The 14411-nt window shown below is 47.8% G+C and overlaps 1 protein-coding gene across 1 annotated transcript in view; it reads right to left on the bottom strand.

Annotated features, from left to right (window-relative positions):
• Positions 1-14411, bottom strand: part of B4GALT1 (beta-1,4-galactosyltransferase 1) — a 48783-nt gene that overhangs the window by 6687 nt on the left and 27685 nt on the right. The window contains exon 2 of the mRNA XM_054582921.1: positions 13652-13887. Within this exon, the coding sequence (XP_054438896.1) occupies positions 13652-13887 (236 nt within the window). The remainder of the gene's footprint in view (positions 1-13651; positions 13888-14411) is intronic.

Here is a 14411-nt window from a genome sequence, read left to right as displayed (position 1 = left end):
CACCTTCACCCCAGCCCAGATGTACATGATTCCTCTCACACCTCTACCTTTCAGTGATGGGGAGGGAGGCCTGCACCTGGTGCTTTCCATCTTGCTCTTCCAGCTCTGTGGAGACCCTAAAAGAGTTAGCTGAACATTTTTCAGACACAGTTCAACCTCATTGAACAGTTTCCCAACAAGTGAAGGAGGAGTGTCTCAACAAAGCCTTTTCACACCGTGTAGGAGAGCCACAGGGCAGCTGCCCAACGCTGCCTTCTCTCGCTACACTCTCCAGTAACAGAGGCAGGGGGCTCCTGGTGGTGATGTTTTAATCACGGGATCTGGCCTCCTGGCCACTATTATTTGATCTAAGCAGATGCCTGAATGAGACTACACCAAGCATTTTTCCTCTCCAAGAAGCTGGTAATCTGGAACTTTAAACAGGCACCTCTGGAGACAAGCTCCCAAGCAATGGCAGCCTGGAGGAAAAACCCAAGGAGAAGTCCTGGCTCTGCCCCTTTGCCTACGTGCGATGCAACAGGTCCTTTGACTCAATAGGGCACTCCAGTGTCTAATCCACACTTATAACCAGTCAGGCAGTTTTCCAAAATAGTCTGAACTACACGTTGCTTTTCCATCCTTCTCCCCAGTCTGGCCCCACCTCTGTGATTCTGGGAGAGGGGAACAGCAGGGTATATTTCTGTAGGTGTCAGCCCTAGGAACACCAGATCAGCAGAATGAGGGGGAAAATATGCGCCTTCCTCTTTCTCCCCTGGGATTACAGAAACACCAGTTCTGGGCTTCTTTAGGTGGAATGCTGTAATAACATGGGTAGCCTTCTTGATAAGAAAGACAGGCCCTGGCAAATCCGCCACCCCCCACCAAGTGCAGGTGCCCATTCCTCTCCAGGAGGTAGGAAGACACCCCACCCTCATTCCTGCCCGTCCTTACTGGGTGCATGTATTCAGTGCACGGGCCGCTTCACTCAAGTAAATATTTATCAGGTACGTACTGTCTGGCCAATCCAAAATGTTGTGACAGGCACACGTATTTTTATCCCAGGCTTGCCAGGTTCTTACTTATTAGCTATTGGACTTTGGGCAAATCAGACCTCTAGGCCTCAGTTTCCTCATTTGGCCATGGGGATGACAACAGGTGGCTTGTATTAAATGAGACAATACATTAAACGCCTTCACACACTGTCCGGAAACAAATGTCAGATGCTCATTATTACAGCATAGGTTTTCCCACCCATCTTGAATAGTCAGACCTTTCAAAATGTCTCCCAGAGATCCAACCTGGAGACACCTGCTTTCGTTTTTGTGTGTGTCTTTCCCAATCAACTTTAAGATTCCTCCCAAATCCTGCTTCTCTGCTGGAGAGGGAATTTCTTAAAAGGATAAAGCCTCAGGAGAGTTAGCTTGTGGCTCCTGTGAGTGACTATAGCAGCAGAGGAGCGACATTTAGAGTCCTGTGAAATGCCCAGAAAGTCCCATTAGGTGAAGAGGGGCTGGTGCACTGGGAGGAGGTGTCCCTCTGAAAGATGGAGCTTTGCAAAGTGCAGGCTTCTTTAAGTTGGTAGACAAGAGTTAGACTTAGCCCTTCCATCTGGGGCAGCCAGCTCCTCTTAACAGGGAGACAGGACATGAAGAAAGAAGAAAGTCCCAAAACTATGGCGTTCCCACAGTTGGAAAGGGCAGCTGTCCCACTGACCAAAGCTCACAGAGAAGCCTTTTATAACTGAACATACAACCCTGACAGTGGGTCAAGCAGAACCAACAACGGCCAGTGCAGAGAGAGCAGGAGCCTGGGTTTGGTCAGGCAAGCTGGCCTAGGCTACAGGGGAGAGACCTGAGGTGGGAGGCCTGGCACAGGCCTGGAGGCCAGGCTCCTCAGAGGAGAGGAAAGAAGCTGCCTTCGGACACATCGTGGAGCAAACCCAGTGCCTTTCTGGCAGATCTGCGTGGCAGGAAGGAATGTCTTAAGCATCAGATAGCTCTCCAGGGCTATTAAAACCTTTTCCTTGAGCACTCTCATTTACACTAAATATAGGAAAGAGCAAATAGTATGTCTGAAAATGGAATCCTCCTACTCTGCTGGTGGGAATGTAAAAGGAACAGCCTCTTGGAAAGCAGTCTAGCAGTTCCTCAGAGAGATACAGAATTACCATACGATCCAGCAATTACATTCCTGGGTATATGCCCAAGAGAAACAAAAACATATGGCCACACAAGACTTTTACAGTGTTCATGGCAACATTATTCACAATAGATAAAAAGTGGAAACACAAATGTCCATCAACCAATGAATGAATGAAAAGTGGTACATCCATACAATGGAATGTTATTCAGCAATAAAAAGGAATGAAGTACAGATACTTGCTATAATATGGATGAACCTGAAAAACCTTATGCCAAGTGAAAGAAGTCAGTCACAAAGGATCACATATTTATTATGATTTCATTTATATGAAATGTTCAGAATAGGCAAATCCACAGACACAGAAAGATTACTGGCTGCCTAGGGTTGTGGGGAATGGAGGGATTTGTAACTAAGAGATGTGGGATTTCTTTCTGGCGTAATGAAAATGTTCTAAACTTGACTTTATAGGGATGGACACACAACTCTAAATATACTTTAAATAGGTGAATTGTATGGTATGGGATTATATCTCAATAAAGCAGTTACCAAAAAAAAAAAAAAAGAGAGAGAGACAGAGAGAGAGAGCAAGCCAGCCCCAGAGACAAAAAAGGGCCAGATGGTCCTGTTTCTCCTTCTTCCATACATCCATTCTTACCAGTCACTGAGTGTCTACCTTATGTTTATCAATAGGGATACAAAAAAGGAAAAGAAACAGGCTCTGCTTTTTGAGGTGTCTCAAGTTAAACAGGCAATTGTGATGGGTGATGAATGGTGAGCCCTTATGGTACAGCTACCAGGGGAGGGCGGGGGGCGGGGAGCACAAAGCCAGGCACAGATGGACAAGTGGCGGTAGCGACACTAACCTAGTCCTGGGGGACCGGAGAAGGCTTCGAAGAAGTTAGCCAAGTTTAGCAGGGAGGCCTGAAAAGAGTATTCCTAGAAGAGGAGGAAGCATTTGTAAAGGATGTGAGGAAAAGAGAACATTCAAGGAGCTATAAGGAATACACAATGTGGAAGCCAGAATAAGAAATGAAAGCACAGATGGACCAAATCGCGAGATGGAGGGAGAAGCTGGGTACTCAGCTAAAATACGCAGGCCTTCTCTTGATGTAGGCCACAGGAAGCCTTTGAAGGTTTTTAAAACAAGGGTTATGTTTTGTATGTCCAGGAGGGATTTGTGCCCCATGCCCCAAACTTAAGACAGGGTGACTGATTTGGAAGCTGCCGCATGATTCATGTGAGACATAGAGGCCAGCAGCAATGGGGGCAAGTGGAGAATGTCTCCCCCAAGGGCTAAGGCAAGGGCTCTACTTCCCCATTTCTTTTTTTTATTATAGTTTATTGATTATGCTGTTAGAGTTGTCCCAATTTTCCCCCATTGCCCCCCTCCGCCCGGTATACCCCCTTCCTCCAGCAGTCCCCACCCTTAGTTCATGTCCATGGGCCATGCTGTAGGCTCTTTGGCTTCTCTATTTCCTATATGATTCTTAACATTCCCCTGTCTGTTTTGTACCTATCAATTATGCTTCTCAATGCCTGTACCATTTCCCCCATTCTCCCCCTTCCCCTCCCCTCTGATAACTCTCTATGTGTTCTCCAATTCTATGATTCTGTTCCTGTACTGGTTGTTTGCTCAGGTTTTGTTGTTGTTTTGTTTTTGTTTTAGATTCAGTTGTTGATAGCTTTGCAGTTGTTGCCTTTTTAATGTTCATGGTTTTGATCTTCTTTTTCTTACGTAAGTCCCTGTAACATTTCCTGTAATAATGGCTTGGGTGGCGATGAACTCCTTTAGCTTTACCTTGTCTGGAGAGCACTTTGTCTGCCCTTCAATTTTAAATGATAGCTTTGCTGGCTAGAGTCTTGGATGTAGGCCCTTGCTTTTCATCTCTTTGAATACTTCTTGACAGTCCCTTCTTGTCTGCAAAATTTCCTTTGAGAAATCAGCTGATAGTTTTATGGGAACTCCTTTGTACATAACTCTCTTCTTTACTCTTGCTTTTATTTAAAATTCTCTTTATCTTTAACCTTTGGCATTTTAATTATGATGTGTCTTGATGTGGTTCTCTTTGGGTCCAACATGTTTGCCATTCTCTGAGATTCCTGGACTTGTATGTCTATTTCCTTTGCCAAATTGGGGGAGTTTTCTTTTGGTATTTTTTCAATTTCTTGCTCTTCCTCTTCTCCTTGTGGAATCCTTATGATTCAGATATTGGTATGTTTAAAATTGTCCCAGAGGTTCCTAAGCCTCTCCTCAATTTTTTAAATTCTTGTTTCTTCTTTCTGTTCTGGTTGAATGTTTATTTCTCTTTTGTTCCAAATCACTGATTTGAATCCTGGCTTCCTTCCCTTCATTGTTGGTTCCCCATATATTTTTCTTTATTTCATTTTGTAAAGCCTTCACTTTTTCCTTTATTTTGTGGCCATACTCAATCATTTCTCGGAGCATCCTGATCACCAGTGTTTTGAACACAGTGTTTGGCATCTGACAGGTGGGCTATCTACATTTCGCTTAGTTCTTTTTCTGCAGTTTTGTTTTGTTCTTTTATTTGGGTCATGTTTCTTTGTCCTCTCAATTTGGCAGCCTCCCAGTGTTTGTTTCTGTGTATTAGGTAGAGCTGCTTTGACTCCCTGTCTTAGCAGAGTGGCCTATGTTGAAAAGGCACCTGTAAATCGTGTGGGGCAGAGCCTTAGGTAATTGCCAGAGCAGGGCACTCACTTCACCACTTTGTAGCTGTGTGGGAAGGGCTTCGACAGGGCAATGCCACCACCTGCTTCTGGCAGTTCTCTCAGTGCTCACCCCATTTCCAGTCACTTACCCACTTCCTGTGTGTGACTGGCACCCTTTTGGCTGCTGCCTGGTGGGGAATTGCAGAGTGGGTGGGTTTGTGTATGTTCTAAGACCGTACTGGCCCTTCAAGTGGCAAAAATCTGGAAGTTTCTTCCACTGCCCCAAACCCCACTGGTTTTTACAGGCAGAGGTAATGGGACTCTATCTTCCCAGTGCTGGAACCCTGGGCTGTGTGGTCTGGCGCTGGGATCGCTCACTCAGAAGGTATCCCTCCATCCATTCTGCCACTGCCACTGCTGCCTTTCCGTACCACATCACCTCTCCGCCTGTCCCTGCGACACCGCCCTTCCTACCCGTCTGGATGAATGTGTCGTTCAATCCTTGGTTGTCTGACTTCCACATAGCTCAATTTTCTGATGGCTCTGGGTGTTACGAGTTTTGAGATCTGGTTGTAATTATATCTATGGTTGTTTGAGGAGGCAATGTATGTCTACCTATGCTTCTATCTTGACTGAAAGTCCCCCTCCGCTTCCCCATTTCATGCTTCGTCTACTCCCTGGGCATGTGCACTGTACTTGCAAGCAGTCTTTGTGGGGCTTTCAGGACAGGTACCAAAGTCTGGTCCAATCCCCAGGCAAATACTGACTGTGGTTAATCTAAGGGCAGCCTTCTTCCCCTCATTTCAATACAGGACAGATAAGCAACTACCAAAAGCCATGGTTCCTGCTTGTCCAAGTTCTAACTGTCTCTAGAAGATCCACAAACCACCCAGCCTGCCCTGGATGTCAGGCCCATGTGTGCTCGGCAGCAGAAATGTCCTCAGACCATGACGGCTCGGGAATGAGGATACCTGGCCCCTCTTCCACCAAAAGACACAGCAGCAATGAGGTTGGAAACATCAACCCAAAGCCAAGACTCCCAAAGAATCAGACCTTCTATGTGATGGGAGAGACAATGTTGCTCCAGTGCACATGCTTGGCCCTCTGCCCAGTTATGCTCAGGCTCTCAGCCCCACGGATCCTGATGCAGGTCATCCATCCATGGAAATGTTTGCTTAAACACTCCCAAGATACCGAGAGGAAAGGCCCAGGCCAAGTGGGTGGTGGGAAGTCTCCGGCTGGGCAGTCCTGGGCAAGATTGACCTACAGGCTAAGAGGTGATCCCCAGAGATTACTGGGAAAGGCCTGGGGTTATACGAATGAGTTTGTGGGGGCCTAATGTCCATTCACCCATGATTTCACAGCAGGTGGGCCATTGGTTTTTTACAATAATAATATGGAGCTTAGACAGGCCTTTTAAAAAAAACTTAAATCTGAGACTTAAACCCTTATTCAGTGAGCGACGGACATGGGCCCTCAGGATCAGGGAGTTGAGAGGGTGGTTCTTTGTTTGACAAAGGAATTACTCACAAAAGTGAGCACATCCTTGGCCCCTGCCAGACTGGAGCACAGGTTAGATGCCATAAATTGCCTTCAGAGAGAACTGAGCTAACAGAACAGCCCAAAAGTGATTCTAGGTGAGGTAAACACAGAATTTTTAAGCCCCATCTCCACAGGAGCCACAGGAGGAAAGGGCCCAAGGCACTTTCTGCAGGAAATAAAGGCTTCTCTCAGAAAGAGATCTGCCCATTTATCTTAAGATCCATAAAAATGTTTAAACTATTCCCAAACCCATACTCCTATATCTGAAAATCTAACCTGGCGAAACTTAAATGTAGAAGAAGCAAACACCGAGTAAGATTTTAGACTCAAAGATGTTCATTACAGTATTATTTACACTAGTGAGAGGGTAGAAATGATCTAAATGCCCGCTAATAGAGAAGAATGACTAAGTTAATTATGGTAGAACTGCATGCTCAACTACTATGAAGGAATGGAAAGTGATGATTATGAAGACTATGAAATAACATGGGAAGATGTGGATGATATAGGATTAAGAAAAAGTGGGACACAAAAGTATGTCTACACACACTATGAGCTCAACTATGGCTTAATTTTAAGAAGGCAAAGTCTCTCAGACCTCTGCACAACAGGCTGGCATTTCCAAGCAAGCCGACAGAGCCCACAGCCTTGCCTGGGAGACCACGGGACCAAGGACGGCACACTGGCACGTGATACAGCTTTCCCCGGGCCAGTCGGGCCTGGGCTCTGGGTTTGACTTGGGGGCATGTGGACATTACCAGGATGGCAGCGGTGGTGGCAGCAGCGGCAGCAGTTGCAGAGTAGTTAGGTCGGCACTCCTCTCTCTCTGTAGGAGGTGGAGGAACAGAAGAGGAGGTAGTGCAGAATAAGAAGCAGACCAGAGAGAAGGTCCTCCTTCAGCGGGCTTCGCTACAAACAGAATGAACAAGTAAAGGAGAGAGGCCCCCACTAGAAGGAAAAAAAGAAAAAAAGAGAGAAGGTGGATGCAAGGCAAGTAAGGAAGAAAGGCAAATGTTAAGGCTGCAAAGGAAAAGGGGCCCATCCTGACCACCCTTGTTCCAGAGCAAAGGCTAATTCCTAATAAGCGGTCATTCCTGGACCTGAAGTTAAGGGTGAGCAGAGAAAATGGCATTTCTCAGGATACTGCCCAGGGAGACGATTCACTAGCCGTGTGAGTACCTGTAAGTGCTCCGACACATTCCCCAGGAGAACGGAGCAAACCATGGACGGAGAGGGGAAACACAGCACAGGAGATGCCAGATGGCAGGGCAGCGCACAAGCAGTGGTGGGCACAGACACCCAGTCCTCCCACAGCCTCCTGGGCTCCAAAGGTCTGAGAGCTCAAAGGAGGGGGTATGGCGGGACAGGATCAGCCGTGCCCCTCCCGAGTCCCACTCCTACACACATCAATCTGGCCGCTGACTGCTGGGAGAGGAAATCTAAGGCAGGGATGGGAATGGTCAAGCTAGAAACCAAACCGGGGTTGGGGGGCCCACAGGCCCAGGCAGCTCTCCTCAGTAATGGGCAGACTCATGCGTCTGTTTTACCCCAATTCATCTGGGCCTTGTTTAGTAACCATCTGCCTGGCCCAGGGACAGAGATGAGCTTCTGAGGAATGGTGACACATACTTTTACTTATTGATGGTACAAAGGGCTCTCTCCAAACTTGCCCACACTTGATCCCAGACAAGCAGCCTGGCACCATCTTACGACAGTGCACAGACAGAAATATCCCAAAGCCAGACAAAACCAGGGTCCCCTCTACTTTCCCTCGCACCCTAGCCTTTCAGGCCAGGGCTTTCCTGTTAGCATGATAATCAGGCAAGCCTCACAGAGGGGTCTGAGGCTGTTACTCCAAAGGCATGACGCCCCTTCCCCCATGACCCAGTGGAACAGCACTGCCAAGTGGAAGTGGAGCTGTTCCCCAGTGAGGGGAAGAGAGGCATTTCTTTGGCTTCGCATGATCTCTGTCCAATCCCAGCTCTACCACCCAGCCATCATGGGACCCAAGCAAGCTACTTACCTTCATGAGCCATCCCTCAGCAGGAACAATGAGAATGACCATTTGCCTCACTGGAGGGTCGTCAGGGTCAAAATTCAAAGTGAGACCATGAAAGATGTTCGGTCCAAAGGACCAGAACCGTAAAGTTTCATGACCATCAACAACCACTACAGGGTTAAATTAAGTACTCTGCATTTTTCCTGAAAAGGGAGGTCACCCCAAGGGCTGTGTCCTAGGCAGCCCACTCTGGTGGCAAGGAGCAAAAAATCCTGGGGAAAGGCCGTGGGGAGGAGCTGGGCAGGTTCCCAAGGATCGTGACCTGGCCTGACTGAGAAAGGAAGCTTCGCCTCTGAGGGGCACTGTCCTCACCAGTAAATAGGTAGCAAGGGGTCCTAAGAGTGGGTACAAATACAGGGGCAGGAGTCACAGGGAGTGGCTCTGTGCTCCAAACCTTGACCAGCACCTGGAGCCATGTGGTCAAGGAGACAGAGGCAGTCATGCCTGGGGGCCGCAGGTCCCGGGGGGCGCCGCCGGCTGGGCTGAGCACTCGCTCAGGCAATCGCCCTCATCGTTTGCTCGGATGTGCTAAGTGGCCTGGGAGCAGCAGGGAGGGAGAAGTCAGCTCCACCTGGGGCTTCATGGACCTAATAAGGTTGGGGCTCTAAATGATGGCCAGGAAGAGAGCAGGTAGGGGAGGGAAGGCAGGCAAGCAGGGCAGAGGGGACAGCAGAGGCAAAGGTACCAGGCAGGAGCAGAATGTAACTGGGTGAAGATGAAGAATCCAGTATGGCTGTGACACAAGGTGTGAAAATGAAGCCCGAGGAGGAAGCGGCCGGGGGTAGGTCAGAGCTGGACTGCACAGGGTCCCAGATGCTGAACTCAGGGCTTCAGATTCTGTAGGCCCTTGCCTTTGAGCAGTGGGGACAGACTGAAGGGCTTAAAGAGAGGGAGTGACATAGTAGAACTAGAAAGATCTGGGGCAACTGAATGAGATCAGGTGCCAGAAAATATACAACTGGAACTGGAGACCAGTCCCAGGTGCTGGCTCTAGGACAAAGGGCTGCTGCGATGATTACAAACTCACCTGGCCAGCAGGGCCTCCATGCTTTACCTGCGGGTAACTTTTACAATGGTTAATCCCCCAAACATCCGGTATTTATTTAGGGCTGGTGCTGCCAGGTGGCGACCTGACTTCCCTTCACCTTGGGTAATTTTAGTTTCCTCTCCCCATTAAAGTATGATGAAGTATATAGTGCACACCCCACCCCGTCTGCTATGACGTCTTAAAGTACACTTCTGCAGCAATGTTCCAGGGTCGGACCTCAGTTGGGACCTCTAGGCCTCCGAGCAGCACCTTTGGCTCCAACAGGCTGGCTGTGCCAAAACTCTAAAGGGACTCTCAAACTCTGGTGGGCTCGGGCAGAAGACCTGAGGACACACAGCAATGCTTGTACTCCATCTCAACTGGTAACCCCCTGCCCCACCACTTAATGTGAGAAGTTAAGTTCTTAAGGTGACTAGAAGAGCCTAAACCAGAATGGGGGTGGGGGATTAATAGCTTAATATGGACAAGGACGGGAGCCACGAAGACCTGTGAAAGGTCACCCCCTGTGGGCGGAGCTTGAGATACAACCCTATTGTGAAGGAGCTGGTAGGCTTGACATGGTACCTACATCCCCTGAGATTCTGTTACCTGATGGGTCTCTGTATTATGTCATTATCCACTATCCTCTGACCCCGTGGAAGCCACACAAGTGAGGGAGGGTCTCGATGCTGGTAGGGAGTGACTGAGTGGGGGCGAAGTAGGAGAGCAGGAAAGAGTTTACTACCATAATACTGAGGAGAGAAAATAGGCACGGAGAGGGGCTGGGGAGAAGAAACTCAAATCATAGCAGCAACGGCTGATGTTTACTGAAGTTTCACCATGCGGTAGGTACACTAAAACCTTTCTCTCCCACCAATGAGGAAACTGAGGAACTCAGCTGAGCTCAAAGTGAAGAACTCAAGCAGAAAGTCACTAGCTGGGAAGTGGCAGAGCAGGAACCCAGGAAGCCTGAGCTGGAGCTCACTCCCAGCCCTGGAGAGGCAGCTTGCAGGAGCTCTTTAGAGGAGGGACGGAATCGCCTTAAGGAGAGTTACTGCCCACGCGGTGAGAGGGCGCTGGGAATCAGGGCCGGGTTCTGAGCTCCAGCACTACTCTTATTTGTGTGACTTTCTACTTCCCTTTTCTGCGCCTCACTTTCTTCACCTGTGAAATGGAGCAGATATTTTTACACCATGTGGCCTCAGGGGTCCATGCAAATCCCAGCAAAGACTGAAGGGGAGGTTAGGGCGTAGAGGTTCTGTTCTTAACAACCTATATGAGAACCCCTGGACTAGATGTCTCAGGGGCCCCTTCTACTTTAAGCATTCGTTCTCTCTAATCTTAAATGGGGTTGGGGATGAATGGCCAAAATGAGAGCAGGGTGTCCAAAACAGGGAGACTGAGGGGCTCTATGGATGCCTGTTTTCTCAATAGTACAAAAAGGTCAAAGACAGACACTACTAACTCCCTTTGAACTCCCTCTCTTCGTCTAAAATAACGATCAAACAGAGAATATAAGAAGTTTTGTAAGTCATATGGGGCAATGATGCAAATGTTTCTCCCTTGGGCTCTTTCAAAGGTTTAGGTTTCCTGTCACCACTTCATGTTTGTTCTTTATAACTGTAAGGTAGATAATAATCTTTACTGGAAAGGTAGGGCAAAACTCAGGTATCTCCTTAGACTTGGTTATCAGACTGTTTTTCCAAGAAACCAGGGTGGAGTTGGAACAAAAGAAAAAAGTTATCAGGGGAAAGGGAGATAAAGAGGAAACACTCTTAAGGTGGAAAGTTAAGATATAGCTTAAAGAAGAAAGAGACGTAGAGGCAAAAAGACATGGATGGGGTGGCAGGGAGGGGAGATGATCCTGACAAGGCCGGGGGTGGGGGGGGGGGGATATATAAATTATGTCTGAAAAACTAGAAAGTATTTCCAAGGAGTTGCAAGTGGGAAAGGGAGGGAGAATAGGGGTCCTCAGTATCCTAGAGAAAGGGAAGAGTGGGGGCTGCCTCCTTTCCCCAAAGTGGGACCTACAAGACACTCATCACTTGAGATGGTTCTTGGAAAACCTTCCTCCAGACAAACAAGCTCAGGCAACACTGTGTGCTGAGTACTTCTGGAGGCTATAACGAATACCAGTGCACAGAAGGCTCTGCGGCACTGAGACCTGCTTCTCATTGCTCAGTCCGGCACTCCTCCAAGGCATCTGGCCTCAGCTCTCTATTTTGGAAAACACACTTTAAGAAAAGTCCCGACTTATCCTGTGCCCAGTGTTGGCCACCTCAGCGGTGCCACTGGTCCGTGCCAGCTTGCTCAGCTTTTCCGTCAACGTGGATGGGCAGGTAGGAGCAGAGAGCTGGTATAGGACCTTCAAAAATCTGTTATTTGAAACCTGAGGATTATCTGTATAAATTATGTGATAGGAATTTAAGACTGTGGCTAAATTTCATTGGTCCAATATTTGTTTTGACTTTATAGTTGAACAGGGAAGTCTTATAGTCACCAAAAATTTAACATATCTATACATTGTTATCTTCCCCTCTAGTCGTCCTTGACCTTGGTCACCTAAAGTCAAAAACTCAGCATCATCACTAACTCTTTTACCCTCTTTATGCAAGTACGTATTTTAATGTAACTCAGATGTAATGCAGACCATAGCTGTCTATCAGCTGCTCAGGAAGATCTGTGGGAGGCCATCAATGCCTTGATGAATACGATCTGAAACACCGTGTCAACAGTGTGTCACTCACCTACTGGTATAATAATTATCAAAGAGAGGAAGGAGAGGCAGCTGGCATGACTTGTACCTTTTCCTGCTGGTTCCTGGTGACGGTGGCCTTCTCTTCCAGGCACTCACTGCCATTGCTTTAATAATGGACTCCTGAACCTTGCTGTGATCAACATGTGCTCATCGGCATCACACAAGGCTTCCTTGATGACAGGGCTTTTCTTAAACACATACTTGTTGGACTGAACTGGTCTGGCATTTACTAGCTCACTCTCATATTCGCCAACAGCATTTGAAGGTGAGTGGCCCATAGCTAGCTATCCTCCTGACAGGGTTTTCTCAGGGCCCTGGTCCACGCCTCGCTTGGCCGAGGGACTCAAACAGCCGCTTGCCCTCCCAACCTTGAGCTTTGGTTCCCTTGTAAACGGGGGTATTCTGCTCTTTCCGGTCTGACAGACTCCGCTCCAACATCTGGCCCTAAAACCTCTGCTGCCTTTATGACCCAACAGTCATCTCAATCTCTGGGCCCATGCAAGGCTCCTTTTTCCTTAAAATCCCCATTCACTGACCCCAAATGAGATGTCCATGGCTCCTATGAGCACCCCAAAAGAAGCAGTTAAACTGGATAAATTTTAAATTGCCTAAAAGTCTGACACCTAAATGGGTGTTTTTATTTTCTAAAAGGAAAATACAACCCTAGCCGGTGTGGCTCAGTTGTTTGGAGTGTCATCCCATAAACCTAAGGACTGCAGGTTCAATTTCCGTTCAGGGCACATGCCTGGCTTACAGGTTCTGTCCTTGGCTGGGGCACATCCAGGGGGTGGATATTCCTCTCTCCTGCCGATGTTTCTCTCCCTCTCTTTCTCCCTACACTTTCCCCTCGCTCTAAAATCAATGGGCATGCCCTGACCAGCGTGGCTCAGTGGTTTGGGCACCATCCCACAAAGCAAAAGGTCACTGGTTTAATTCAGTTCTCAGTCAGGGCACATGCCTGGGTTGCAGGCCAGATTCCCAGTTGGGGGCATGCAAGAGGCAACTGATTGATGTTCACATCAATGTTTCTCCCCCTCTTTTTCTCCCTCCCCTCTCTGAAAATAAATAAATAAAATAAATAAAATCTTCCAAAAAAATCAAATCAATGGGCATGTCCTATGGTGAGAATTTTTAAAAAATTAAAAAAAAAATTAAAACAAACAAACAAACAAACACACACACACACACAGCTGCCCAGAGTCAGAAAGTAATCAGTGCTTTTTACTTGGAGAAAATTAAAACTGTTATTTTTCTCTCAGTTCTGTTGGAAGGTACTTCAAAAAAAACAATAAAAAATTGCAGCAATTTCCCTAAAGGGCATTTAGCTTATCTATACTAATTAAGATAAGAAGGTAGAACGCTGAGTTGTAAAAATGTCACATACCTAGGAAATCACTTCTTTTCCTTTTAGCCTCCTTACTCTCATATTTACATACACACAAGGACACCCTTCCTGCTCCTCCTTCCCAGACCTCACCTGATTGATAACGTAGACTCCATAGTCCAACTGCTGCCGTTGCAGGATTGGGTGCAAGTAATACAGCCAGTACTTGAGGTGTTCCTGCCGGTTGCGGAATGGAATAATGATGGCCACCTTGTGAGGAGAGATGCAGTCCTTGGGGGTATAGCGACCACCCACCTTCACCTCAGGGTTCTGTTTCGCCACAAGTATCAGGTCCACAGGTGCTTTAAACTCGATCAGCAGGGGGCCAACTAGAGAGGTGGAGGGAAGGAGAAGTTAGCAGGCCACAGGACTCGCTGCTTTACAGATGCATCAGAGGGCCAGGCTGCAGGAGACGGCTCTTCCTGAGAGGCAGTGTGGCCACGGAAAAGGCACTCATGCCCAGCACCAGGTACCATGTGTAGCAATAGTGTGATCAACCACTGCAGGAAACTCATCGTACCAGCCACACCTGGGTTGCTGGTCACCCTTGGAAACACTCACCTATGCAGGACACATTCCCTTCACAATCTATGTTTCTCAACTATATAATGAAAATGGGGTATTTCCTACTCTGACACCTTGACAGGGTGTTGTAAAGATCAGGAAGCATGGAGAAAACGCTTCCTCAGAAATCCCGAGGTTGAGACCTAGCTCTGCCACCTCCCAGTGTGTGGCTTTGGACAGGTTCTTCCTGCATTTAGCCTAATTGAGAAAAGGGGGGTGTGTGCGCGCACACATGCGCCGTGTGTTGGAGAGCTCAGTGCTGAGAAAAGCAGAAGGTAGCCACGGAGCA

Source organism: Pteronotus mesoamericanus, unplaced genomic scaffold (assembly GCF_021234165.1).
Source record: "Pteronotus mesoamericanus isolate MK-2021 breed Mesoamerican mustached bat unplaced genomic scaffold, CSHL_Meso_final contig_73, whole genome shotgun sequence".
Taxonomy (NCBI): Eukaryota; Metazoa; Chordata; class Mammalia; order Chiroptera; family Mormoopidae; genus Pteronotus; species Pteronotus mesoamericanus.
The sequence above is the reverse complement of the archived record's forward strand: the minus strand, read 5'-3'. Positions and strand labels throughout refer to the sequence as shown.